The sequence below is a fragment of the Xenia sp. Carnegie-2017 genome, unplaced genomic scaffold (genome assembly GCF_021976095.1).
Source record: "Xenia sp. Carnegie-2017 unplaced genomic scaffold, XeniaSp_v1 HiC_scaffold_21, whole genome shotgun sequence".
Lineage (NCBI taxonomy): Eukaryota > Metazoa > Cnidaria > Anthozoa > Malacalcyonacea > Xeniidae > Xenia > Xenia sp. Carnegie-2017.
Window position 1 is genome coordinate 3,023,939 of NW_025813484.1, and position 27,591 is coordinate 3,051,529.

The 27,591-nt window shown below is 35.9% G+C and overlaps 6 protein-coding genes and 2 long non-coding RNA genes across 9 annotated transcripts; 4 read left to right on the top strand and 4 right to left on the bottom strand.

The window, feature by feature from the left end:
• Window positions 1-11: 11 nt before the first annotated feature.
• Window positions 12-2,432, bottom strand: LOC124443751 (rab9 effector protein with kelch motifs-like). Its single transcript, XM_046994270.1, has 7 exons — window positions 2,113-2,432; window positions 1,599-1,751; window positions 1,368-1,520; window positions 915-1,064; window positions 657-815; window positions 461-559; window positions 12-294 (listed from the first exon to the last, which is right to left on the bottom strand). Exons 1-7 carry the CDS (start codon window positions 2,363-2,365, stop codon window positions 188-190), a joined length of 1,074 nt encoding a protein of 357 aa, XP_046850226.1. The 5' UTR covers window positions 2,366-2,432; the 3' UTR covers window positions 12-187.
• On the top strand, window positions 485-22,046 carry LOC124443745 (microtubule-associated protein 9-like). Of its 2 annotated transcripts, XM_046994259.1 has the most exons (8): window positions 485-495; window positions 18,117-18,548; window positions 19,074-19,832; window positions 20,134-20,489; window positions 20,562-20,845; window positions 21,044-21,232; window positions 21,319-21,442; window positions 21,790-22,046. In XM_046994259.1, the coding sequence occupies exons 2-8, from the start codon at window positions 18,323-18,325 to the stop codon at window positions 21,829-21,831; spliced, it is 1,980 nt and encodes a 659-aa protein (XP_046850215.1). In that variant the 5' UTR covers window positions 485-495; window positions 18,117-18,322; the 3' UTR covers window positions 21,832-22,046. The 2 variants fall into 2 exon arrangements, with proteins under 2 accessions (XP_046850215.1, XP_046850216.1); XM_046994260.1 differs by lacking the exon at window positions 485-495 and having other exon boundaries at window positions 18,504-18,556.
• Window positions 6,183-6,880, bottom strand: LOC124443764. Its single transcript, XR_006947742.1, has 2 exons — window positions 6,671-6,880; window positions 6,183-6,477 (listed from the first exon to the last, which is right to left on the bottom strand). It is a non-coding gene; the product is annotated as an uncharacterized LOC124443764 (long non-coding RNA).
• Window positions 8,512-9,276, top strand: LOC124444523 (secreted RxLR effector protein 161-like). The gene has a single exon (XM_046995147.1). It carries the CDS (start codon window positions 8,512-8,514, stop codon window positions 9,274-9,276), a length of 765 nt encoding a protein of 254 aa, XP_046851103.1.
• On the top strand, window positions 12,255-13,749 carry LOC124443759. Its single transcript, XM_046994279.1, has 3 exons — window positions 12,255-12,360; window positions 12,677-12,871; window positions 13,394-13,749. Exons 1-3 carry the CDS (start codon window positions 12,300-12,302, stop codon window positions 13,633-13,635), a joined length of 498 nt encoding a protein of 165 aa, XP_046850235.1. The 5' UTR covers window positions 12,255-12,299; the 3' UTR covers window positions 13,636-13,749.
• LOC124443750 (E3 ubiquitin-protein ligase TM129-like) lies at window positions 15,055-16,580 on the top strand. The gene is made up of 4 exons (XM_046994269.1): window positions 15,055-15,269; window positions 15,338-15,488; window positions 15,588-16,065; window positions 16,166-16,580. Exons 1-4 carry the CDS (start codon window positions 15,062-15,064, stop codon window positions 16,412-16,414), a joined length of 1,086 nt encoding a protein of 361 aa, XP_046850225.1. The 5' UTR covers window positions 15,055-15,061; the 3' UTR covers window positions 16,415-16,580.
• On the bottom strand, window positions 18,720-19,442 carry LOC124443765. The gene is made up of 2 exons (XR_006947743.1): window positions 19,295-19,442; window positions 18,720-19,109 (listed from the first exon to the last, which is right to left on the bottom strand). It is a non-coding gene; the product is annotated as an uncharacterized LOC124443765 (long non-coding RNA).
• On the bottom strand, window positions 21,946-27,574 carry LOC124443746 (ubiquitin thioesterase Zranb1-like). The gene is made up of 8 exons (XM_046994261.1): window positions 27,292-27,574; window positions 27,086-27,147; window positions 23,783-26,996; window positions 23,638-23,709; window positions 23,243-23,438; window positions 22,910-23,154; window positions 22,577-22,806; window positions 21,946-22,507 (listed from the first exon to the last, which is right to left on the bottom strand). Exons 3-8 carry the CDS (start codon window positions 24,828-24,830, stop codon window positions 22,325-22,327), a joined length of 1,974 nt encoding a protein of 657 aa, XP_046850217.1. The 5' UTR covers window positions 24,831-26,996; window positions 27,086-27,147; window positions 27,292-27,574; the 3' UTR covers window positions 21,946-22,324.
• Between the last annotated feature and the right edge of the window lie 17 nt (window positions 27,575-27,591).

Below are 27,591 nucleotides of genomic sequence, written 5' to 3' on the forward strand. Positions count from 1 at the left end.
CAATATTAAAATAAAACTAAGAATAACAATGTAATATGTGGTCATAATTCTGTGATGTGGTACTGAATATCCAAAGAGGTTCCACTGTCTCGTGAATTTGCATCATGATGAGTTTAGTTTGCGTGACAGCTGAGCGAACAGTAGATGCAACTAAAACAGCTGTAGCATCATTCCTGTAGCATCATCTTCATTCACTAACCAAAAAGGCAAGACAATCGTCAAATATTTGACCAACAGCATCCATACCACCAAACACAACAATGAAAGTCTGCCATACTTTACCAAGCCGTTCATCTATTGATTACAAAATGAGAAGTGTTTAAATTATACATCAAAAACTAGAGTTATTGAGGTCTGAAGGTGGAAAAACACCTGCTCAAGATAAATACTGAAAGTGCGGTGACAAAGAAAGACAACATTAACTCAAAAAATACACACATTCATTCATATATAAACATACCATCACTGCTTCTGGAAACTGTCACAGAGCACATGGTATGATCTAGACGGCAATGTGGTGGGGGACCATCACAATAAATACGTCGCCAAACCATTAAATCTAAAATATTCATTAAAACATAAAAAATAATACATTGACTTAAGAATATAAGATAACGAGACTTCTTGTACAATATATATAAAAGAAGGAAATGCACCTGTGTTAAGTGAATAAAGATCATCCATTGAAGCACCATTTTCATTCATGCCACCAAACAAATATAACATGCTGTGAACAGCACAACCGGCATGTGCTGCCATCTTACATGGTATGTCCCCAGTTGTCTTTGGTTGAGACCAAACCAAATCCTCATCAGCTAGTACACACATCAAATGTAACAAATGTAATAAGTTACAAATTTCAATAGTTGAAAAAAGGCATGATTACAGAGAACACTGATGAACATATTTATTACATATAGTTAGTTTCCAAAGATCAGCAAACATCTCTGCACCAGCCATTCCACCGTGAATATAAATATTGTTACCAATTGTCACCATGACATGTCCGTGTCGAGATGTGGGAGACTCACCTTGAACTAAGGGTTGAGACCAACAGTTTTCTTCTATGAATAAAGATAAAAAAAGTAGCAAAGTGATGATGGCTGTGGTGGGGTTGAGATAGAGGTAGGGCTGCAGTAGAGATTGTGGTGGGGTTCGGCTGGGAGATGGGTGGGACTATAGTGAGGATTAGGGTGTGGGTTGGGCTGAAAATTTAATGCATCAATTTGCAATGATACTATGCATTCAACAAGTTTAGTAATGGGGCTTTTCCCTTCCTGCCTCTTTCTTGGAATATTCCCTGATGAAGGAATCAAAAAGAAATTCATTCTAAGATGAAGCCATGCATTCGTGTATTATTCCCTCACTAGCATCATAGACATGGAGCTTTCTATCTTGTGTTGGTTCAGTTCCAGATTCACCTCCTCCAAATATATACAGTTTGTTATGCAAAGCAGCTGCTGAATGACAAGTTCTTGGAGTGGGAATTCGACCAGATGGTACTGACAAGCACCACAATCCTCAACAAATAACATTGTGTAAATATAAATGAATACTGCAAGATGTAATAACCCTTACGATGAAAATGGAAAACTTACCATTTTCTAGGACCCACACATCATTCAAGTTTTTATCCATTTGTGCTCCACCAAATACTACAATATCCTGGTTTTCATTAATTGGTATAAAAGTAGAATGCTCGTACCTCGGTGTCAAACCTTTCCAGTTGCATTCAAACCACTTGTATTCACCTAAATTTACAACCACACAAATATTGACAATTAAATTTCCCCATTATCAAAAATATTTGTAATTGCCCCATGGTTACAGAAGAAATGTCATCATTTACCCCTATCTCACCCCGTGTTTCATATGAAAAATTGACTTTGTGTAAACTCACACCAAGTTCAAATGTCTCCAAAAATAAACACGAGTATGCACAATGAAACATTCAACTGAGAGAGCATGAATCCATAAAAAATATAATTAAAGCCTTACTGGTAAGGCCTACGCACAATCAGGGGCAGGGGGGTGATATGACAATAACTGATGAGTATGACTCAAATTTCCAACTTCAAACCAAAATGTCAAATACAATTTTTGCATCCATACCAAAATCTAGAATGTAAGCATCGCTGAATGCTCCATCAGGATTTGCTCCACCAATAAACAGTAATTTTTCAGAAGGTTCATCGTCGTCGACCACAGCGCCATTGGAAGCGCAATGGGAAATTTTACACGAAGTTTTTAGCACACAACATGTGTGACCAACTCTAGCACAAGGTCTTTCATTGCAGGGAGAAACTACATACCAAATACCTGGCTTTGCAAGTCCATGCTTTTCAAGGACTGGATTAACTTGCATTTTTACTGATAACTAAAACCATAGCTTTATTGTACCTTTACTTTATTATACCTTTGCAGTTGTTTACATCACTCGGGCAACAACTACTTTCCATCATTTAAATGTTAATGACGTCATGACGACCCTTATATTTCGGTAAAATGCCTGTGAGAAGTCAGAAATCACTTTTGTTTAGCCTGGGTTGTTTTTTAATTGCCTTATGACTCGTTTTTCCCCCCACGAGATTTTGTCAGAAATTTTGAACCACAGACGCAAAGTGTAATGAAACCCTTTTGAACTGATTTGATTACATAAAAGTGTGTACGCAATGCGTACGTTTGTCGTGTGCAACAATCCCCCTTTTAGCTTTTTAAACGCATTCAATGGACAACATTGTCGTGCTAACACACGTGAATCCATGTAACTATCGTTTTAAGATCAGCATTGATCACCAGAACATATATTTAAGATTGGGCAACTCGACAGTGGCGCGTAGCCATTCCGCAAATATTAGTCGTGCAATGTAAATTTCAATATATTATCATTACTCATTCCTTTAAAAAGTTCTCGTTTTCGCAAATTTACATAGCATTTGATTAAACACAAAAATTCCTGGCCCATGTCATAGACCATGCTTCGTATGTACGAAGTAGACCGTAGACGTACATACGAAGTATGGTCTATATGACGAAGGTTACAAAGTTCTACTAATAACTCATTTCATATAATAGTCTTTAGCAAAGGATTTCAAGTTAGTGGCCAGCTCGATAATGTGGGGGCCATATTCATAAATGCAGGTTATAGCCCATAGGAACTTAACCCTACAGAATGTGCATTTACGACATGAGTCATACCACATCATGGAGTTTGCAGCTGTTTGGTACGCCATTGCAATGAAACTGTACTATTTTATAGATAAAGTGAACTTGTGCATTTTACGTAAGTACCACACAGGAATTTGCACTATCGACGGTCCATTGGTCCTATTGTCTATTATTCTTACTGGAAAATATTTTTTCAGTACGTGACCTTCCAGCCGATCAAATAACATAAATATATTTCTACTTTCACATTGCATGGTGGATATTTCTCAATAATAAATGGCAATTTTGTGATAATCAAGGTGTTCATAACACCGTCAACATTGAAAATCAAGCTTTCGTTGATTTAATCGCATTATTGGTAAAAAAGCAACATTTTTTGGTGAAAATTTTTTTGATTCGTAATATCAGTCCTTCGCAGAAAATGTTCGTGTACCATTTCTAAGTAGATGGTCAGTTGCGCATCACGTATCGGCAGTAGGTGGCAAATGTTAAGATATGCTCTCATATTCTTTCCGTAATTAATAAATCATTAATTTAAGTGTAAGTAATTAGATGACTAATGTTAAGAGATACTTATAATGTTATCAAGACAATATTTTTTATAGTTCCTAGTAGTTTTTCGTTGACGTCAATAAACCATATTTGTTATCAGAACCCAAAATAATCTTACGTATATTTTGTATAAATAGAAGTAGTTAAATCATTGTAAAATAGAAGACGTTGAACATTAAATGTGATCGTATAGTTATCTGTAACATTTGTTGGTGTAAGTCAAATTATAATAAAGAAGAACATGGCTACATCACAAAACCTAACAGGTTATGGGCCCAGGAGAGGACTTGTCTTCGATGGAGATGAAGGCAGATACGAGCTCTGGGGAGTGAAATTTCTCTCATTCATGAGAATGCAAAAACTGCACGACGTGTTTGTTCCTAGCCGTGGTGAAGACGAGCTGGATGAGGCAAGGAATGCGAATGCCTATGCCGAGTTGGTGCAATGCCTAGACGATCGGAGTTTGTCTCTTATTATAAGAGAGGCGAGAGATGATGGCCGAAGAGCCCTAAATGTTCTACGTGAGCATTACCAAGGAAAGGGCAAACCCAGAATCATCGCCCTGTATACAGAGTTAACCTCCCTGAAAAAAGGTGAAAACGAGACCACAACAGATTACATGATTCGAGCAGAAACTGCTGCAACCGCGTTAAAATCCGCCGAGGAGATAATAAGCGACGGCTTACTAATTGCAATGGTGTTAAAGGGTCTACCGAGGACGTACAAAACATTCTCGACTGTGGTTATTCAGCGAGAAAAACAAATGACATTCATGGAATTCAAAACAGCTTTACGGAATTACGAGGAGAACGAAAAGTGCTGTGATCAGAACGAAAAGGACAACGTTATGTTCACAAAGCAAAAAGAACGATTTGAAGGAAAATGTTTCAAGTGCGGCAAGATAGGACACAAAAGTTCGGAGTGTTGGATGAAGAAAGATAAATGGTGCAGTAAGTGTAAGAGCAAGACACACAACACAAAGGATTGTCGATCAACGAAGAAGGATTACGCAAAGAAAGCAACAGAAAAGAAGAAAGAAGATGAAGAAAACGGCGAACACTCGTATGCGTTTACGCTGAATGATTCTCAAGATAGAAGAAGAAGCAAGGAAAGCACAAACTTACTTGTGGACACCGGAGCGACAAGTCATATCATAAATGACAGCTCCAAATTTGTAAGCTTTGATAAAAATTTTGATTGTAATTCCCACTTTATAGAGTTAGCAGATGGTAGCAAAGCAAATGTGGTATTGGGAAAGGGAAACGCTAAAGTTAAATTATATGACATAAAGGGTAATCTACATGACATAATACTAAATAACGCGCTCTATATTCCATCTTATGATCAAAACATATTCTCGGTTTCAGCAGAAATAGATAAAGGAGGAACAGTAAACTTAGATAAACAGGCAAGTAATTATATTACTGAGGAAGGTAGCGTATTTGAAATTAAACAGAAAGGACGGTTGTATTACTTGAACAGTATTTCATCATCAAGTAACAATGCCACTTCGCTGAAGGACTGGCACAAACTATTAGGCCACTGTAACTATACGGATATCAGAAAACTGGAGAAGGTAGTTGACGTAATGAAAATTACAGACTACACGGAGGTAGAATGTGAAGTGTGTACACAAGGGAAAATGTGCCAGAGTAGAAGTAGAGAACCGGATCAAAAGGCTAAAGCTCCTTTAGAATTTGTTCATTGTGACCTAGCAGGGCCAATAGAGTCATCACAGTTGTGACTTGTGAAGCTTGAATGACTTTTTGAGCAAGTTGGAACATAAGCAGCAACATGTTGGCCTCCACCAATAAAGTGCTTGAATAGCAATTTGTAAAACATATACTGCCATATGGTCCACATGACTTAACTTTGTTATTTCTGCCTTTTTAAATTCAATCAGGAGATTATTTATATATTTGACATGGATGCTTATTGATGATGTGAGAAGTGAACATAAAAAAGCTTCCTGAATGCTTTTGTGAATTGGATTGGTGTTGGCTTGGCACAGTTTCCCCCTGTCAAATGTTTTAAAAACGTTTTCTGGTGTATCTGTGTTTCACCTTTTGGTAAACATTTTACTGTGTAAAGTATTACGATTTAAATAATGGCATTAAGAGTAACTATAACTGGTTTTTGTCAGAATAAGTTCTGTTTGTGACATGATTACTTACAATAAAAATTTTAATTTACTGAATGAAGATTATGGATTTTAGCAAAAATTAAATTTTCGAGCCCTTTGTTGCAATAATTTCTCTCTGCTGGTTGATCAATGCGGTGAGTCAAACATAATTCTAATCATTTTTCACATACAATTGTTGGTCACAACTCACAAGTGAAGTTTAACCAAAGAGGTAAGCTGTAGGAGCTTGACAATATGTTTGACATAATGGTAAAGTTGTTAATTTAATTGTAACAATTTATCAATAACTTCATTCTTTAAAAAATTGTAATTTCATATATTGTTTATTAAAAATAAGACAACAAAAAACATCTTTATTTGTAAGTTAATACAAATTTGACAGACATGATAGCCACAGGAACTCAATATACAATTACAAATAAAAACTTTCAATTACAATTATGCAGACAAGCTACATTGCAAATAAAAAGTCCCGATTCAAGAATCAAATATAAATTAGTTTAGTCCAAATTTTATACCAATAACGTCGTCATCTGAAGAACGTTCTTTACGCACAGTAGGTCGTTTTATCGCTTCTATCAAATCCGTTGACCATTCTAATAGGAAACTCTTTACTAGAAAATACAGAAATGGAATTACACTAAATATATTATTACTTTTGTCCTAAATTATAAATTCTTAGGGCAACTGCCGTTCAATATAAGAGACGTTCTAAACATGGATCTCGCATACAATTCAAGGCAAGAAACTATAAAACCCGTAAAATTATATTTGAAGAACGTATTTTACAACAAAACTGTTTCTCACCTCATATGCTTGGTATCCTATCCGATGGCATTAAAAATTTTGTCCATAAGTGAATTTAAATTCGTCAAATTTTCGAAAAACAACTCTTCATATTATTAATCTATATACATTCTGGCCAGTTTATCTGGCTGGAGTAATGGCGGACGCAAAAGATGCGCACTTAAGAACTGGGTACAAGTAGGGGACAGATTTTTCGCTGAGTGGCGCTTCTGTATGTATCTATTCTGTGACATTAGAAGCTACAGAAAGTTCTTAGCTGACGTGGCGCCTTACGGAAAAGTCAAGAGGTTACGAAGTGACAACGGAGGTGAGTTTCTTAATCACGAATTCAAGTGCCTAATGAGAAAGAAGTCCATTAAACATGAGACTAGTGCGCCGTACTCACCCCATCAAAACGGCACTGTAGAAAGAGCATGGCGTAGTTTATTTAGCATGGCAAGGTGTCTATTAATAGATGCTGCATTACCAAAATACTTGTGGACGTATGCCGTGATGGCTTCTGCTTACATACGAAACAGATGTTTTAATACACCATTAGGGAAGATACCCTATGAAGCACTTATTGGGAAGAAGCCAAATTTGAGTAGGATGCATGTTTTCGGCTCAACATGTTTTGCATATGTACAAAATGCAAAAAAATTGATGACCGTAGTAGAAAAGGAACCTTTGTTGGGTACGACAAAGGAAGCCCAGCGTATCTAGTGTTTTATGCAGATACTAATAAAGTTGAAAAAGCACGATGCGTAAAATTTCATGACAATTTCAAGGTTCAGCAAATTGATTCAGATGATTTTGTCTTAAGCGGACAAAAGAATGCTAAGAGCGTAAATAATAAGCCTGAATTACCTAGTACAGTAGAGGCAAAACAAGATAGTTCTAACAATGAAATTGTACAAGCAAGCGATGACTCACAAATACAGGAAAGTCATGAACAAGATACGCAAATACGATATCCGACAAGAGCACGTAGCAAACCAAATTATTTTGGACAAACCAAAACAGAGGATAATATTAATATAACAGTAGATTACTGCTATAGACTAGCAGACATTCCAGTGAATTATGAACAAGCTTTAAAAGCACCAGATGCAGCCAAATGGCAGGAAGCCATGGGTGTAGAAATGAAAGCATTACTAGACAATGAGACATTTGAAATTGTACCACAACCTAAGGATAGGCAAATAGTGGGGGCAAAATGGGTATATAGAATTAAGACAAACCAGAAAGGAGAGGAAACATACAAAGCAAGATTTGTGGCTAAGGGTTACTCTCAAGTGCAGGATATTGACTATCAAGAAACGTTCGCACCCACAGCACGAATGAGTTCAGTTCGCACGCCATTACAAAGCACGGTTCAGAAAAATATGCTTATTCACCAAATGGATGTGAAGACTGCCTACTTAAATGCGCCTATTGATCGGGAAATCTATATAGAACAGCCCGAAGGTTTCGAGAAAATAGGTAACAATGGTGAAAAACTAGTTTGTAAATTAAAGAAGTCACTATATGGACTCAAACAGAGCGGTAGAAATTGGAACAATTTATTGCATGAATTCCTAACCCAGGAAAAATTTGTTCAGTCACTCGCAGATCCATGCCTATATGTTCATACGATTGATGATAAGCGATGCATTATTGTTATTATATGGGTAGATGATATCATTTTAGCAGCAAGCGACGCAGATCTACTCAAAGCAATCAAAGAATCTTTAAGTAGCAGATTTAAGATGACTGACTTAGGAGAACTAAAATGGTTCTTAGGTATTGAATTTCAAAGAAGCGAAAACTGCATGAAGATGAACTAAAGCCGTTACCTTCAGAAAGTTCTTTCGAAGTTCAAAATGTCTGATTGCAAACCAAAGCCAACTCCATGTGTTTTAGGAATTGAAAACGTTTTGAGTAAGGAGTCCCCTGAATTGAATGATCCTAAATTGTATAGGGCAATGATAGGAAGCTTAATTTATGTGATGACCGGTACACGACCAGATTTGTGTTATGTTGTAACGAAACTGTCTCAGAAAATGTCCAAACCCACACGAGCAGACTTGAGTATAGCAAAGCACGTGTTGAGATACTTAAAAGGCACACAAGAGTTAGGGTTGATATTTCAAAAATCGAGTCAGCCACTAACACTTAAAGGTTTTAGTGATTCAGATTGGGGAGCGTCTATAGAAGATAGACGAAGTATTACAGGTTACAACTTCCAGCTTTCACAACAAGGACCACTGATATCATGGAAAAGCCGTAAACAACCAACAGTTGCATTGTCAACGTGCGAAGCAGAGTATGTTGCACTCGCTAATGCAGTGCAGGAAGCAAAGTTCTTAATGCAACTCTGTCAAGATATGAAGGTAGGTATAAACGAAGGTAAGTCATTAATTATGATTGATAATCAAGGAGCAATGAACTTAGCCAAGAATCCAGTCCATCACCAGAGATCCAAACATATTGACATAAAATATCACTTCATTAGATCAGAAATACAGAAAGGTAGAATTAACTTAGAATATGTAACCAGTGAAGAAAATATAGCAGATATTTTTACAAAACCAGCCAGCAAAAACAAATTGGAGAAATTTAAGCAGACAATTTTAGGAAAGATATGATAGGAATTATAAAGTACGCATAAGTAAGACCAAACGGTAAGTATCAGTTTAGGAATGCAAATATTTTATACTCAGAACATAAGAGCAAATGGGGGTGTTAAGATATGCTCTCATATTCTTTCCGTAATTAATAAATCATTAATTCAAGTGTAAGTAATTAGATGACTAATGTTAAGAGATACTTATAATGTTATCAAGACAATATTTTTTATAGTTCCTAGTAGTTTTCGGTTGACGTCAATAAACCATATTTGTTATCAGAACCCAAAATAATCTTACGTAAATTTTGTATAAATAGAAGTAGTTAAATCATTGTAAAATAGAACACGTTGAACATTAGATGTGATCGTATAGTTATCTGTAAAGGCTGAAACACACTGGGCAGTCGCTTCAGTCGCGCGTCCAAAGCGAATTGATGCGCACGCGTCAGTCGCTTGAACGCTAGAAACACACATGCAGCGACCATCGCGACTTTTATCGTGGCGTCTATTGCACATGGCGGTGATTTTAGTTTGTTACAGACACAGATATCACTTAGACTTTTTATTTGGGCCTTTATTATAGCTACTAATATATGAATATTTACTCAGTACAAACTACTATGTGGAGAAAAGAGAACAAGCTAGTTAAAACACGCCAATATGATCATAGTCCATTACGCGTATATTGTGGATAATCTTATTCTGCGCACTTAGGTTGTGCATTAGGGTTCCAGTTTGTAGCTCCTATTGTCCCTATTTGATAAGTCATAAAAACTGAAAGATTCCAGTGTGAATTCACTATATATTGCCTTCGTTTTCCAAGGTATAATCTATAAATTTCGTATGATGCTTATGACAGGAAATATGATATGCATTTAGGAAGTTAAAATGTATCTATTGACCAATCAGTGTAAAGCGACTGAAGCGACCAAAGTCAAAAGTTCAACATGTTGAACTTTCGACTAAAGCGACAGCCTAGTGTGTTTCAGCCTTTACATTTGTTGGTGTAAGTCAAATTATAATAAAGAAGAACATGGCTACATCACAAAACCTAACAGCAAACACGTATCAAAACAATGTTGAAACCATATGATGAGTTTTGTTGTCATCTGCTCTGGTTAAATGACGTCTGTGTTAAACCCACATATTAAATAAATCCCCGACATTTTATTTCATCTTTTACAAGCCAAGGTCAGACCACGAGATACTTTATCAAATGCTGACCAATCATGTGTGTATTTTACCTACCCGTTAAAATGTCAAAGTGAGTTGAGAAAAATGTATATTTTGGTATTTCAAGAGTTATATCACTGGATAAATACTGATTTATTTTAATCAGTTTTTTCACATTCGTTGTCATGGGCGGCGTCACATGAAAGCTTGTCAATATCAGCTGGACCTTTCACGTTAATATCCTGTATTTTTACCTTGCATAAAGATACTAGCCCATCAACTGCGTCAGTAATAATGCACTACGCCTTCGACGCAAAATGCAGCATAGTTTCGGCGGTTGATAAAGATCTGCGTCTGTTCTAAACCTCTAGAGCACGTTGTTGCACCAAGGCAACAATCACCAAACGAAATTCGTACAAAGTTTTGAAAAAGTCCGGATCCTGCAGAGTTAATGGGTAAAAAAGCAACAATTTTTAGAGATATATTGTTTTATGCATGTAGCTGAAGCTAAACAGAAAAATGCTTATGGTAATTCAGAATCATTTTCCTGCGCATTCTCTCTCGCTGTAGTTTTCAGTTGAAGATAATCTAACTACAAAAGCAAAACAACTCCGTATTGTCATTCTTCCATGCACTCGAAGTAGGCTTTTTTGATTGAATTACGAACATTCAAAATTTTCATATTCTTCAGAGATTTCTTCAGTCAAACTCTTCAAAACTTGCCACTTGCGTGCGAGTAAAATTAACTTATTTTGCAATCGCAAGCTAACTAGCCAAGTAAAATATTAAATAATAAAAATTTAGAACATATAATGGTTCACCATCTGATCTAAAAAACACCGCATTTTGAAGAACATTAAAAACAACAAGGACATCATTCTACTAAAACCAGACAAAGGAAATGGAGTAGTTATTATGTACAGAAAGGTGCATGCTCAAATATAATTAACAACAAATCTAACTTTAAATCTAAATTATTTCTTTCTTGACTAAGATCAGGTAAAAACAGGTTTTCGATCTTTCAATATTGGCATGTCTTCAATTTAATAATGTCAAGTTTAATGAACAGCAGCTGTTAAATTGATTAGTCCTTACCAGAAAACGTATCAGCAGTTGGCAAAGACCTATCAAAACAATGGTGAAACCTGTGATGAGTTTTGTTGTCATCTGCTCTGGTGAATGGCGTCTGTGTTAAACCCACACCAGACCCACACTGGTTTTAAGTGCTTATGACACCATATTTTACCCTATTGTTTTTTTTTAACTGCATTGCAAAGGTAACCTTAAAATGACTTTATAACTTCTTCAAAAGAATTTAGCTATTTTATTTCTTTTTGGAGATACGTAGCTTTTCTTCAATATGCAAATGACATCGTTATGACATCACATGGCATATTTAGTTTTATGTTGGTAAATGTCGATCGTCCAGGTTGGTATAGTCCTGAGAAGGACTGTTTTTGTTGTTGTCGAAACGTCAGTCAACAACAACAAAAACAGTCCTTCTCAGGACTATACCAACCTGGACGATCGACATTTACAAACACGTAACGATACTCCCGGGTTCAAACCATTTACATAATTAGTTTTAGGAAAAACTAGATTTTGTCGACAGTTAAAGGTTAGACATGCACTGCTACTGTACTTTCTTTGCTGCATTACAAAATATGGACAATAATAACAGTTAAAATCTGTCGTCGAGTTCAAATTTCTAACGGATCAAATTCTGATTTGGCACGGATGTCTTCAAAAATAAAATCTATGAAATTTGATTCAGAAACAAAGCTTCATTGTCCCCAATTTAACATATATATACGTCAAGCACGCTCAATAATCATCAGTTTGGAAAAAATTCTCATTAAAAAAAAAAACATGAAGATGTTCTACAAGACTCTGTTTTGCATCGGTTTCCTATTGGCCACAGTAGATGCAGGTACGAAATAAAGATTTTTCACAAAAATTAATAATCTATTGAAGCTTCGTTTGTAGCTTGTATTGGGATAGTGCAAATAAGACGTTTTTCAACCTCTTTTCACCGCAGAGGCTTCGAGTCTTAAAACACTGTCTGACTGCGCTATCAAATCAATCAAAATTCTAGACCATGCATGTGAGGCTTTTCAGGTTTTTGAAGTTTTTTAGAAGAAAGTCTTCTTGAAGTCGACGTAAACGGGAAGCGTTGATTAAATAAAAGATCAACTTTTTGCAACACCAAATCATTAAATTAACCATATTTTCATTCCCTTTCATAGGAGCGTGGAGAACAATTGCGTCAAATAAGTGCATTGGGGCCAAAGGCAACAAATATGCTGAGTTTACATATTTAGGCCTTTCGCGTTTTATCGTTGCACTGAGATTGGACCATACTTCAGGAAGTGTTGGATGTACTCTTACAACTCACACCAACTGGGGCTGCCCATTACACCCAATGAACGTTATCATAACAGGTAGATAGAAAATGATCAACTAGAACATCTTTAATGATAGTTTTATTGTAAAATAATTTAAGTAAATAAAAAATCTCAACCGTCCATTGTGTTTTAGACCGATAAGAAATTTCTTCGGTCAAACTCAAATAAAAGTAGCTAAAATACAAACGATTTTGACGAAGTCGATCTTCGAAACAATTTTAATAACAATTTTTGAACATTGAGTTAAATACAACGGACGATTAAAATTCAAGGTTCATTACAGGATGTACTGATGAAATGAATTTAACCAACATGATCCATGTAGCTGAGTACCTCATAACTTCGGTAGGCCGTTCACTGGGTATTTGACGTTTTCACTCAACAATGTAAACAGCTTTTAATGTACAAAACAACACTTTCCATTAAAAATAATGCAATTAAATTAATCAAGCCAAACAAATGACATTTATTACTGTCCGCTTTGAAACATAACCTATATAGCACAAAATACAAAATCATGTAATTCATGCGATCAATATTTCTGTTCGTGAATTTCAGACTCAAAAAATAAACGCATATTTCCTGCACCGTCTTTGATTACACCCACCACTGATGGCAACTGGTATAGTTTGCCTGGATACACCGAGAACTCGCCAAGTATCACCTTTGCTGTCCCAGGATATCAATGGTTGTATCATGGTCAGATATTCAGAATCTGGTACGGAGAAGATCTGCTAGGATACACGGAACAAGATAATCAAGGCCGCACTTGTATGAATGTACTCGTTTACACAAAATGAGAATATATATTTACTTATTTTAAAACTTTGCTGTTGTAATCAGGATAAAATAGTACCCTTTTTGTTTATTTTAATTTCATTTTAATAAATGTTGATCTGAATGGCTGCTGAAAAGATTGAAATGAACCGAATTAATTTCATTACACTCATTGCAAATCATACTACATCAAAATTATTGAAAAAGATTTAAAAATATTACGGTTTACAAGACATTGCATAGTCATTATAAGCTGCAATACACGATAAAAGTCATTATAAACTGCAGTCACATGTATTAGGTACAAATTCATGCAGCTTGTGCTTTGATTGAAGAAATTTTTTAATATGATATACAAAATTATTTCTTTCTTGACTAAGATTTGCAATATGTATAAGTTTTAAGGCTTCACGTTATGGCAGACCAAAAAATATTACTCACAACTTCACGATATGGCAGACCAAGAAATATTACTCACAAAGCACACTTGAAGACTTCTCACTCTTCTATTAAGTAATTTTGAATTCCTTAGTTCTTAACTTGACATGCATACTTGAAAATGACACTCACTTATAAAATAACTGCCTTCATGAAGGAAGTTGAGAAATACAATGCTGCATTTGCCTTAGCTAATTTGCCTTTCGTTTGTAATCTGTGAATATATTTACAGTGCAGTTTATGCAATAGATTATTTTACTTTGGATGGTTCAATCATGGATCGAATTTTGGAGGTGGAGCAGTTAGCAGTTATTGATGTTATTTTGATGTCTTCCAAGTAATTTTCTGTGTACATTTAGTTGTTTTTTTTTTAAAATCATTAGTGAATGTATTGAATCATACTGTATGAGATATAGAGCATACAAATACTAAAAGCTGATTGGTCGATGAAAGATAGTTATTCTCCAATACATGTAAAACAACACCAGGGTTAGAAAAGTCTTCCTGCTCACAAACACCACATTTTTTAGGTACACAAAGGGAAAGAAGTCTCAGGGGGGTGATGAGAATGATTATATCTTCCAACTTTTTTTATCAAAATATCGAATACATATTATACAATCAATGCATCTTTACCAAAATCCAGAACGTAAGCATCGTTGAATACTCTATTAGGACTTGCACCACCAAAAAAACAGTAACTTTTGAGAAGGTTCATTGTCATCGACAACAGCGCCATGGCCCATTGGAAGCAGGAAGCGCAACGGGCAATTTTACATCACAGCATCGTGTGAACAACTTTAGTACAAGGTCCCTTATTGTAAGGACAAACTACATCCCAAATACCTGGCTTTTCTAGTCCATGCTTTTCGAGAACAGGATTGACGCGCATTTTTACTGATAACGAAAGATTTACCACCTTCGTTGTTGACTTGTTCACATCACTCGGCCAACAATTGCTTTCCATCCTTTAAACGTCAATGACGTCATCGTAACACTTATTTTGGTAAAATGGACGGTCAGCAAGAAGTTTTGTTTAGCCTGGGTTATTTTATAATAGCTCTATGCCTCGTTATACCTCCACGAGAATTTGTTAGCTTGGGACTGACCATACAAAATCTTTTTTCATCCTATCTTGGTGTGGAAGATGTGCAGTTCGTGTCATTCCATTTGAAGCGAACTTCTATAACTGTAGTTTGTCATTCTTTGATACCTTTAGGTAAATTAAATTCCCTTAGAATTATTTGGTTTTAATTATCTCCTAAATTTCATGTTTTCGAATCTCAGGTTATTACATTGGTTTGGGAATTACGTCTCCAAAACTTCAGTTATTCAATCATCAAGAGAATGGATTATTTGCAAAAGTACTTCTCCTGTTGTCTTTGTTGATCTTTCTGATTGCATTCTCTGTCGTCCTCTATTGGTCAAGAAATGGTTGGTAAGAGTCTACTTAAGTTCTCACTTAGCACTATAAAAACTTAGTATGTCATTATGTTACATTTTGTTATAAATTGATGTTTGATTATTTACTGTTAAGGAAGAATCACCCTTTGGTAGTAATCTTGAGTCACCATGGTAACCCTTGGACCGATGTTGCATCAAGGCTAGACGTGGAATTTCGTAGGATTGACAAGTTTTCTACTATTATTGGTGGAACAAGCGTGTATGTCACTGACTCGTGGATAATCAAATGTTCGGCATATAAAGTTGATGTTGCACACAAACCTGATGTCCACTTGAACATCGTTAAGGCAGAGGACCATGAAATATCGATAGAAACACATTTTGCCGTGCAGTATCTCAACATTGAAGTGTTGAGCATAAACTCTTCGGTGAAGCCATTTGTGATCAGATTGAACTCGCTTGATTACTCCGAACTCAGAGAAAAAATTCAAGCTCCAATTGTGAATGCAAGAAATGTTATCATCCATCAGTCAATCAGTGATCAGTTTGTCAAGGCATTCAAGGAGCAAGTTGAACAAAATGAGCGCTATCACATTGATAGAGCTTCAGAGGTATTACAATAATGCCTGCTCTACTAGAAATTTTTTTAATTTGGACAATATGTTATTGCACAACATGCATGATAACTGGCTGCATTTTGGTGTTTTTCAGATCATAGAATCATGCATCGGTTGCATGGTACAGGATTCAAATGTTAAACTTCAAAAACTTTGTGCATCTTCAGGCAATGAAGCATGTATTAATTGTTTTTGTCGTCCAATGTGGTGTTTGGAGTGTATGGGCAAATGGTTTGCCAGTCGTCAAGACCAGCACTCTCCTGGTGACTGGATGTCATGTACGTCACCATGTCCAACTTGTAGAGCAAAGTTTTGTGTCTTAGATGTCAGTTTACTGGCATAAAAACAGCATGAACCTCTAATTTATGGAACAGGAATATATGGTCATCAGAAATTTATGTTTCAAACGACAAATGCAAAGTAGATTATGCAAATCTGTGAAAGGAGACTACTTCAAACCTGATACGGGCATAGATAAATCTTTAGATATTAAAAAAACTTTTAATTGATTTGATTTTTAAAAATATGCACGCGGTGTACGCACATTTGTCCTTAGCACCAACCTCCCATTTAGCGACATCCCTCATAAATGCCTTCAATGGCACGCGTTCTTGTGTTAACTTATACATAAATTTATGTAACCATCGAGTTAAGACCGTGGTCCATCGCCGAATTATGTAATTAAGATCGAGCAACTCGACAGCGACGTAGCCAAGACGCAAGTTTTGACCCTGCTAAGTAAATTTCAAAACATCGTCATTATTCATTTCTTTAGAAATCTTTGTGAACAAAGTAAAATTTAAATAGCAGGACTAAACTTGCAAACTGGTTACGACCTCAACTCGAGCATCTAGCAAGTATTTACTTCATTAAATGTGTGCAGTGTTCTGGGATTCTAACCCAGAGGCAAAAAAAAATTCATTTTGTTAAAGAGGAACTATAACATACAATTTGAAAACGCATCATTTTAAACAGTCGTACAATCCTTTTCCATTTAAGATCTGATAGTATGAAAAGCGATTTCAAAAAAAAAACGATTTTATCTTGTGCTATCGGTCAATATAAAACTCCACTAACCTTAACGTGGAAACTCCAATTAAATGAAAATTGCCAACATCTATATACATTCAAATCTTCGAACTCAACAAGTTTGTTCTCTGATTGCCACAGTCGGGTTTGTAATTGCAAACGAACAATAAGGTTGTAATTTTTTACTCTGAAGATGACCACCGCTAAGATTGTCGAAACGTCAGTCAACAACAACAAAAACAGTCCTCAGGACTATACCAACCTGGACGATCTACATTTACAAACATGTAACGATACTCCCGTGTTCAAACCATTTACTTTAAGGTTGTAGCAGTATGTAGAACAACAGAAAACTGATGAGGGAACAGGGAAATCCTTTTGTCGTGTGACATTGAACTGAAGAAAGCGGAATACACATTTGTAGGTTTATTATATGTAATGCCCATGGTTCACACGACTGAAATATGCATGAACGAAAAGACTTTTGTTTCTTTCTATCGAAAGGTTTAGAAAGACAAAAACAAAGGAATTTCTATTTAAATATTCTTTTGTTCTTCTTTCAGCTTATGCCTAACTCTTTCATTATGCTTGCGCTTATCTATTCTAGTTTCACTCTAGTTTCACAACTTTCATTCAACTGTTTTCGCTTGTTTTCTTCGAAACGTGTACAGTTCAGTACAGTTAATGCTTTCATAGCAAAACTACAAGGTTTTTTTTTGCATGCCAGTTCCACTGTTCCAGCGATTTACATACCTTTCTCTTATCCACTTCAATTTTGGACACACGAAAGTAATCGGATACTTAACACAATAGCGAGTTAACTCACTTGATTCTTTTGGTACGATTGTGGGGAAAAATATTTCTCCAAGAGAAGGCATAAACACAGCATGGTAAACAGTCTAAAATGACCGACTTAAATGGCCAAAATGATACACTGATAAGATGAGTAAAAAGATTGATCTGGGGGAATGGATATAGGATAGCAATTGATAGCAGGTGACATCTATTGATATAAGTCGAACAATAAAGATGGCTCGCTGTCACTAAAAATTCAAGTACGTTGTTTTGGTTTTGTTTACAGTTTTGAAGCTTTTCTCCAGTTGTTCAATGCACAGATAATTCATGGCTGTGGTTTGAATTGCAAAGGATTAAAATTTAGCAACCTTATTTTCTTTTGTGACCCAAAATTACATGCACAGGCAGTAGCTATGCACAACTAACGATGGAGCAAGAAAAGTCTAAAAATGCAAATAATAAGGAGAAAGAAGACTACTTTAAAGATGTGGAAAATAATATTACTCTGTCAGATTATCGAGACATTTCGGCGAAGGGCAATATAGAGAAGAACAATTATTTCTCAAAACCTCAACCATCATCCGAAGTAGGAATGGAAGACAAGTTATTTATAGATGACAACATTGGCCGGTTGAAAGATGGAAAGAAAGAAAGTGAGTCGGTAAATATATAGTTATTTATCTAGTATCTGGAGCCGTGGAGCGTTTATAGCACTGGTTTATCGATTCTTCTGACGTTAGCTTGCATGTACATTCATATATTGCATTTTTGAACGATCGTAATTGAGCATTCAATTTTTTATAATTAATAGTGTGATTTTCATGTATTTGTCATATAACGTTTATTCCCAAACAATATCTTGATGCATGCTTGTGGCCAGTTGCCATCTAAAAATTTAAAAAAACCGCTTTTCTAGCAATGCTTGAAAAGTGCAGATTGGATAAGTCGTCAATTGAATTGCAATGGATAATGATTGAAATTTCACAATCCTAGTTTTCAGTCTATGAAGACCTTACAAGAAAAGTATTGGTATTCTTAGAGAATGGTCCCGAATTTGAAAATAATGGTTGAGTCTTTTTAAAGATACTTTTATGGGTCTCATTCTGTTTTTCCCATTTAGATAATAAAGTTTTGCTTAAGACATTAGTTGTTTTCAATTAGGAAATTTTGCTTTCTAGACAAGGCAAACAACTGGTCACTACGGCAAATGGAACCTATATCAAAGGAAAAAAGTGATGAAGGATTGTTAAACTCTGAAAAGAATCTTGTGTTACTACTAAATGATAACAAAGTAGATAGTTTAAAATCTGCCAGACAAGACAATGCACATGATATTGATATGGTTAAAAAAAAGAAAAGTAAAGATTTTAAAGAGATTTCTAAGCAATCACAAGATCACCTAAAGACATCACCTAGACATCCTTTTTTCTCTCATACCGAAACAAAACCTCTTGAACATGAGAAATCCAGTCTATTGGATGGTGATTTAAATTTACTTTTCCCAAAAGACGTGATGGCAGACAAGTTGTTTGATTCAGCTAGAAAAATAAGCCATAAGTCTGTCTCATTTGAGGATACTGAAAATGATCACAAAGAGAAAATCAACATGAATTATAGTACAAGTTCAAACATTAAGAAACCCAAACCTGAAATATTACCTCGAAACAAACTACTTCTGCATAGTGATAGGAGGAAGTCTTCAGATAAGGATGCTTCTAACCATTCAATGGTTGATAAAGAAGCAGAAAAATTTACACCATTTCTTGAGTATGATACTAGCACAAAACAAGAGCATACTGACCATGACAAGTTAGAAGACAAAGTTCTTATGCGAGAGAGGAGAAATATTGCATTAGAGAACACTAATATTGGAAAAGGAAGTACATCAGATATGTTTGAAGAACATGTCACTCCCAAAAATGATCATGTGATAGCAGGTAATACTGTGATTGGCTGGAATATTGAACAGGAGAAAAAAATATGTTCTTTAATAATGTAGTCATGGAAGTATCATACAGAAATACAAGTTAGCTGGTTTTATTTGAGTAGTGAGTTGGGTCATGTAATTATGTTGAAATGTTTTCAAGGTGTTGAAATGTTTTAAGGTGTTGAAATGTTTTCAAGGTGTTGAAGTGTTTTCAAGGTGTTGAAATGTTTTCAAGGTGTTGAAATGTTTTCAAGGTGTTGAAATGTTTTCAAGGTGTTGAAGTGTTTTCAAGGTGTTGAAATGTTTTCAAGGTGTTGAAAGAAAGATACGGTCACCAATGAAAGCACATAAAGCTGTGGAAGAAATGACAAAATCTCCTCACCGGTACGAATTCCTCTACGAAAGTAGGGACTCCCCTCAAACAGATCCTTTTTTTAATTACAAAGAAAGAGTAGCCACCATAACAAACTTGCAAAGTGCTGTGGATGAAGACGACGTCGTTGGAGGCCGATCCAACTTCACCTCATCTCGTGTGATCAGAGACGCAGTGTACTCCCAATGGTTACAAGAGAAAGAGAAAAAAAAGAAGGAAGTTCACCGTAAGAAAGTGGAAGAGAAGAGAAAAGAAGCTGAAAAAATTAAGGCAAAACTAGAGAAGGAAGTAATGGTATGTACGAGGTTTGTAGATATGCTTCATTTTTGTTTCTAGAGTATGAAATGGTTGATTTATTTTCGCAAGGCAAGGAAAGCTTTCGAGGCGTGGAGCTCCAAGAAGGATGACATCAACAAAACAGATGCGAAGAAGAAAAAGGAGTTGAAAGACAAGGAGCTGGGCGAGAAACGAGAAATGATTGTGAAAAAGCAGGACGCGAAAAAATTCTTCGAATCTTGGAAGAACAAGAAGGACGAAATTTTGAAAGAAAATTTCAAAGAAAAGAAAACGAGAGCGCAGGAAGAAAAACGAAAGAAAACAGAAGATCACGTGGAGAAGGTCGACATCGCAAAGAAAGCCTATGAGAAATGGTAGGGAAATTGATCAAATGATGTATTTATAAAGATTTCTTTCATTAGTCGACAAGTCATGACATGCGCATTTCGCTCCCAGAATACATTTATATCTACATTACTACCTTGCAACCAACTTCCTATCTTCTTATCAACTACGTATAATTGAAAGAGAGATCATTCGTTAACGTGACCGAGTTATCCACTCCACTTCAGGAAGTCGCAAAAGGATGAGAAGTTAAAAACGGATGCGCGAACTACTCGCCACGTGGAGAAACTGAAAGCGAGCTACGAAAAAGAGATGGAGCTCGAAAAACGCCAAGAATGCGAAAGAACTTTTCAGGAGTTCTTACGAAAGAAAGGGACCGGTAAGAGACCTCCGGCGAGTCCCACTTTGACTCAAAGGTAAGTAACTTCTTATTTAGTCGACAAATGAATATGAGTCTAAAATAGTGCATCTCTGAGTACTCCAAACGCTTTTTTTATGACAGGGCTTGGTGTCCGGGAGGGCTTACCCGAGGTACGAACCTGATACCGGAGAAGATTCAACCAGTGATAACCCCTCCTAGATTAAACAGATCACGTTCATTCTCTGGACTGACCACACGAACCACGGTACGTAATGCCTGTCTTATATAGTATAAAGTGCAATTACCAATGAATACATTTCTAAAGTAAATGGTTTGAGCCCGAGAGTATCGTTACATGTTTGTGGATGTAGATCGTCCAGGTTATTAGAGTTCTGAAAAGGACTGTTTTTGTTGTTGTTGACTGACGTTTCGACAACCTTAACGGTAGTCATCTTCAGAGTCAACTGACGTTTATTCTTCACTGGAATCTGAAGATGACTACCACTAAGGCTGTCGAAACGTCAGTGAACAACAACATCAACAGTCCTTCTCGGGACTCTACTAACCTGGACGATCTACATCCACAAACATAAATACATTTCTCTTTGATAGAGTTCGTTCGGTGCAACAAAGCAATTCAACAGAGGATGGTAATGGCGCTTTACGGTTGGAAGGATATCGTGCGTTCAGAAAGAAGTCCATGTTGTACCTTGGTTAGACATACGTCCGAGCAACAAAAACATGGTAAAAAAAAAACAGTGTAGAGTATTTTGCCATTTGAGAAACCTATTTATTTACAATGTTAAATCCTAAAAGAACTTTTCAAATTAGGTAAACTATAAACTCTTCAAAAAAAAAAAGACTGCAAGTCAATACAAAGGGCACATGTTTTAAAACACGCCATTTTAAGAAGACTGTAAAAGGCACAAAAAAAACATATAGGTATGTTGGTTGGTTAAGACTACCGTTGCGGTCACAGTTAGCAAAACATGAGAGAAAACACATCCTATCTTATGATATTTAACGGCAAAAACATTTTAAAAAGAAAACTCTGATGTATTATTTAAATGCAAAGAGTTTTCAAACGATTAAATTTCACACAAATCATATTCCTACCTACTTCGGGATAAACTATAAAAAATGCCATTTATTTGGTCCGTCTTTCCGTACCCATGTCTTTGTTCATTTTTCTATATCTATCCAACCACTCGTCCATCAGCTGACTAACAAGCGCTGGGGCAGGCGTAGCTTGTTGCTCAGCAACCAATATACCAGTGTTGGTGATATGACAGTCCAGCCACTCGCGTAACAGTTTATCCTCGTTGCCAAGCTAAAGAGGATGGCTTTATTAGTAAACAATGGAGACGCAATATAGTTATATATAACACAATGGGCTTACCTCCGCACCCTTGAGAAAATGCACAGGAAGTAAATTAAACTCGTTATCAACAAGGGGTAAATATGTCACATGGCAATCATCACTGTTCTCAATATGAGCACCCGCACCAACTGCACAGCGTTGTTCAGTCTCCATGGCAACTAATGCAGAAAAGTGCCCTCTGGTGTATCCCAGAGCAATCGGACTCTTCCAACAGAAACTCTTTTCCCATAATAATGGTAAGTAAACACCTGATACAATTACAGTGAATTCAGCAAAATTGTAATGCCTCATGCTCTTGATACCATTGGAAGTTGAACAACTTTTGCAAGTTTTCTCAAAATGTATAATTACCTTGAAATCGAGCTAATCCCAATGTTTCGCCACGATAACTACGAACAAATTTCACACCATATATTATGATAGGCCTTCGAATGATGTGTGCGAGGGCAAACACATGCATCTGCTCTAAAGATGCACCAGACTGACTCGCAAGGGAGAGGACCGATGCCCAATCCTGATCCCATTGATCTTCATCCAATGTAAACTGCATGTTTGTTGCTTGCATTTCTTCCCATTCTTTCCAACGAGGAAAAAATCTGCACCACAAAAGCAAGCATTTGAAAGCTGGATTCGCAACACTATTACTCAATAGCAAAGAAATATTTCAACAATCAAACTTTGTACCTGGTTGAGCATTCGCTTAAACTAATGTACAATGCATTTCTAAGTGTGCCTTCACGATCAAATATACCCCAAGTTGCTTGAGATATTGAGTCTAACAGACAATCTCCGGCTGATCTGTTCCACAATGCATAAATGCGACTATCCAATTGATTAGTGATCTCCACACTCCAATTGATTATAGATTCCAGTTCCAAAACTTTTATTTAAAAAGGATAAATATTGAACAAATAAGCATCTATATCCCAAACTGTACTTAGTTTCTGATGTTAATCATGATATGTGTTGAAAAGTAGCATGTAATGACTTGATTCATAGCAGTCTTAAAGAGATTGTGCAAATTGCACTTGTAGTTATGTGAAAACACTGGGAAACAGATACTTTATATAAACACAAACCTCTCTGCGCATTCTGATCAACAATTTCATCAAGTGAGTACTGTTGAATTGCACCAGGAAAGTTTTGAAGTTCTTTAAAAGAGAAAAATTTGCAATCAAAAAAATGAACGTACATATGACTCTTGGTGGAATAATGAATAAATACCTCCAGGTAAAGTGAAAGTCACCAAATCAGTATAGAAATAACATGGCCAGTCTGCTTTTCGCTGTCTCAACCCTTGCATTGCTTGCTTACGTACACTTGCAGCAAGATCAGGGCTTACGTGGCATGGCATTCTCTTAAATGCTTTTCGAGAAACTTCTTGAGGCAGCATAAGTGCAAGTAGATCATCATGATGATGTCTAACAGCCAAATGTACCAAAGTATCACCCACTTCAAACACTCCAGGGCGATTCAACACCAATAATTCATCAGTTGTTAACTTTCTAGTTGCACTACCTCCCGATGACAAGTATAATTTGACAGATGAAGGTTCGCCTTCAACAACAGCTATACAAGCACTTAGCCACATCCAATCGGACTCTTTCAAGTTATTCTTAATTTGAGACATTTTAGAGATGTTGGTTGTTGCAAGACCATAGATTATTTGCTCTTCGTCCTCGTTAGCAATTGACTGCATTATAGCTTCACTAAAGCTTGATATAGATCTCTGCCGGCCACTGTTTTTTACATTTAACACATTCTGTGAGTTTTTTGTCTTTAAAATAGCTGATTCATCAGTCTTTGTCTTGGGACAGAAGCACAATGAGCATTTCTTAGATTTATTCCAATTCTCAAAAGTACATCTTGGACATATCCATTTTTGCCCATTTTTTGAAATTGACTTGTTTTTTTCGTTGTTATTAGCAGTAATATTATGTTCCTCGGCTTGCTTTATTTCCAGTGAGTTGATCGTTTGAGAGGGAGGAGCAAAATCATTTGGTCGTTCACTTTTGCACATGACACACTTTAAGGAATTTTCCCAATTAAGGTAAGTGCAAGATGAACATGCCCATCGTCCTTGAAGTAAATCATCGCTTTCGCCAGACGAAACAGGAAGCCGTGTATCCTCTTCTATCAAGTCATTTTGCCTTTCATTAAAATGGCTTTCACCTCGTTTGCGTGAACACAATGTACATTTAATAGCAGCGGGGAAGTTGTCGTACGTACAATAGCTACACGACCACCTAGCACTTGGATCAATCTTTGGCATTTTATCGTCGTCTATTTCCTTTCACATTTCAAAAAGAACGAATTTCAAGACAGTTTGTTATTAACTAACCTGTCCCGAGAAATATCGCACCATTTGCAATAGATATAACAATATCACAAAACTGTGAACATACTGAAAATGTCAACACAACTTGTTCACACAATCTACTTCTTTGAGTTCTTTCTGGTTTTCCCCGACAGCAGACGCTTACGTATGTCTCATGGGAAGTTCTTAAAGAGAAAAGCCGTCATCGAATGTCATTATTACCTTGGAAAAACAAACGCAAAGATAGAAAAATGAATTTCGTTTACTCGCCATAAGATTCCATTATTATTATTTTTGTCATGTAAGATTTACAATTAATTTAATGGAGCATGCGCACAAAGCTAATATGCCTATATTATGACGTAATCCGCATAATCATATCAATTTTTACATTCCCCAGCACTAAACGACAAAAGCGACGGAATTTTTATGAATTTTTGAATTTACTTCAATATCAATGAAAAGGCTTCTTTCACAAGTTTAATTAACACACCAAATTTGGTGAATTTAATTCACCAAATTATGTGTCATGTGAGTTTAGCGTGACCATCAGAGAGAATCCACATCATGCATGTGTAATTATTACCTAATCCTAACAAAGTCCGTAAACATTATTTGAAGTACACACAAAGAATAAAAAAACTTTCTCCACATGATCACTTTCCACAATTTATTAGACCAACACAGCCCCAGGCAGTTTTTACATCATGTCAACTCCTATCATTTACAAGAACTAATTACAGGAGACATTAGCTGCTACATATGTCATTATCAATAAAGTTTGACAATTTAACTTCGCTTGACTATTTCCTCATTTACTTTGTCAAAATTACTATTCTCACCATATATAATCATGAGACACATAATATCAGAGATTTGTTAAGGTCAAGTCATGTCAGTGGTAGTTAGTCCATAATTATCAATAATGCAAGAAATTTTGTTGAAGATGATTCAAAAACAAAAAAAGGTAAGCATGCATTGATAATCATACACAAATTAATTTTACTTTGCATTACGACATGAAAATGTGTACAAAATTATGAAAATTGAAACATAAAAATAACACGAATTTGAATCATCACAACAAAATTCTTGCAATTACTGTATATTTTTTTCTTCTTCTTCACTTCATCTTCAATCAATGAAATTTTTCTGTTTGTGAAATGTGTTTATGTTGAGTCAAGTTTTCAAGTCTTCAATATGTAGAATACATTAAAAGCCAAAAGCTTCTTGTTCATCATCTTCATCATCATCATCGTTTAAAACGTCTGTTCATGTTAGTATCTCCGAATCATGATGTCAGTACTAGCATTCTTGATGGAAATTTTCATAATTTTTCAACAAGAAAATGGTGATTTGGTGTTGTGCAATAGATTGAATTGATTATTTCTTTGATCAGCCAAAACAAATTCCAATGAATTGCAAATCCATTTCAAGCCCTTTGTTAAATGTAAGAAATCAAGTCATTGCCAATCTTTATGAAAGTTTCACAGGTTCACTTGTCTCGTGAGAGTCATTCAATAGTCTTTCTTTGCTCGCTTCTTGTTTTTGCCAGGTTGTTTCTGTATGTGCATGTATGTCAAAAATGTTCGTGTTTTGTAGTCTCAGTCTTTTCATGGTAGCTCTTGTTAGTGCCATTTGATAATTTGAATGCATTATAAGCCATGCAATTTTAGACAAAGTTGTCAATGTCTGTAAAATGTTATGTTATGTTTACAAAGATTGCTTCAATACATTACTTGTAGTGTAATGCTTCTTGTTGTTTTTTGTTGTCGCTGCTGCTGTTGTAGTAGTTGTTGTTATTTCCCCAGCTGTTTTTGCTAGAGCTGTTTTTGCTAGCAATGCTTTTGTCCTATTTTCCCCCAGCATTATGACTTTGTTATTAGTTTTTGCGAGTTAAGTAATAAATGTGTCATTCATTTCGCATTAAGCCCACAAAGTAGAGGCAAGTGCATGAATAAAAAATTCAAGTGTTTGTATTAAAGTCTAGTGTGTCAAGTGATTAAAATGACAGATGACAACTGCCATCGTTGACTGGGTTCCGAGGGGTCGTCAAGCCCTTACCAAGAAGGTAACCCTGCGGTCAAAGATGTAGATTACTTCCTTGTCTGTCTCCAGGACCTTAAAAATCAAAAACATTTTTGTTAAAAATTTAACTGCCCAATCTCAAAGTGCCACATGTCATCAAGTTATCAACTTCAAATGCATACTTTTTTCAGGATTCACACGATGTTCGGGAACTTCTAGCTTTTTTGCCGATATTTTTCAAATCCTGCAACACATTGAACACAAAATTACACAAATTTAAACAACGCAATAAGCGAGGTTTTTGGTAAAACAAGAAATAAAATATGACCAGATTTATTTAAGATTTTCGCAAGATGTACAAATATTATTTTGATATAAAAATACTTACACCAACAGACCAACTTGAAAATATAATTTCAACTTTCATTTTCAGTCAACCCGACTCAACCGTTGTCAGTGTCAGTGTGGCGTGAAACAAGTCAGATGTCTACGACACAAGTCACTCTCCCACGACTGTAGGTTCATATTTATAAAAGTTTCAAAGGATCACAAATGAAAGCTCTCTTTTGAAATCCTATTTTAGCTATAAATTGGAGAAAGTAGAAAAAATCCCCAGTATGGCAGCCAAATTTATTCGTTCCCAGGACTCCGGGAAGGTGGCACCACTTTCTTTGCCCACATGACTTTG

What these genes read in the sequence shown, in the direction of transcription:
- LOC124443759 (XM_046994279.1), top strand. Translation starts at nt 12,300, where the DNA reads ATGAAGATGTTCTACAAGACTCTGTTTTGCATCGGTTTCCTATTGGCC. An exon ending in ATTGGCCACAGTAGATGCAG is followed by an intron (nt 12,361 to 12,676) that starts GTACGAAATAAA and finishes TCCCTTTCATAG; the next exon opens with GAGCGTGGAGAACAATTGCG. An exon ending in AATGAACGTTATCATAACAG is followed by an intron (nt 12,872 to 13,393) that starts GTAGATAGAAAA and finishes CGTGAATTTCAG; the next exon opens with ACTCAAAAAATAAACGCATA.
- LOC124443745 (XM_046994259.1), top strand. Translation starts at nt 18,323, where the DNA reads ATGGAGCAAGAAAAGTCTAAAAATGCAAATAATAAGGAGAAAGAAGAC. An exon ending in AACTAGAGAAGGAAGTAATG is followed by an intron (nt 20,490 to 20,561) that starts GTATGTACGAGG and finishes TATTTTCGCAAG; the next exon opens with GCAAGGAAAGCTTTCGAGGC. An exon ending in AGTCCCACTTTGACTCAAAG is followed by an intron (nt 21,233 to 21,318) that starts GTAAGTAACTTC and finishes TTTTTATGACAG; the next exon opens with GGCTTGGTGTCCGGGAGGGC.
- LOC124443746 (XM_046994261.1), bottom strand. Translation starts at nt 24,830, where the DNA reads ATGCCAAAGATTGATCCAAGTGCTAGGTGGTCGTGTAGCTATTGTACG. An exon ending in TGATCAGAATGCGCAGAGAG is followed by an intron (nt 23,439 to 23,637) that starts GTTTGTGTTTAT and finishes TTTAAATAAAAG; the next exon opens with TTTTGGAACTGGAATCTATA. An exon ending in ATTTTCTCAAGGGTGCGGAG is followed by an intron (nt 22,508 to 22,576) that starts GTAAGCCCATTG and finishes CATCCTCTTTAG; the next exon opens with CTTGGCAACGAGGATAAACT.
- LOC124443751 (XM_046994270.1), bottom strand. Translation starts at nt 2,365, where the DNA reads ATGCAAGTTAATCCAGTCCTTGAAAAGCATGGACTTGCAAAGCCAGGT. An exon ending in TGCTTACATTCTAGATTTTG is followed by an intron (nt 1,752 to 2,112) that starts GTATGGATGCAA and finishes TTGTAAATTTAG; the next exon opens with GTGAATACAAGTGGTTTGAA. An exon ending in TGTGTGGGTCCTAGAAAATG is followed by an intron (nt 1,521 to 1,598) that starts GTAAGTTTTCCA and finishes TTATTTGTTGAG; the next exon opens with GATTGTGGTGCTTGTCAGTA.
- LOC124443750 (XM_046994269.1), top strand. Translation starts at nt 15,062, where the DNA reads ATGGACGGTCAGCAAGAAGTTTTGTTTAGCCTGGGTTATTTTATAATA. An exon ending in TCATTCTTTGATACCTTTAG is followed by an intron (nt 15,270 to 15,337) that starts GTAAATTAAATT and finishes TTCGAATCTCAG; the next exon opens with GTTATTACATTGGTTTGGGA. An exon ending in ACATTGATAGAGCTTCAGAG is followed by an intron (nt 16,066 to 16,165) that starts GTATTACAATAA and finishes GGTGTTTTTCAG; the next exon opens with ATCATAGAATCATGCATCGG.
- LOC124444523 (XM_046995147.1), top strand. Translation starts at nt 8,512, where the DNA reads ATGTCTGATTGCAAACCAAAGCCAACTCCATGTGTTTTAGGAATTGAA.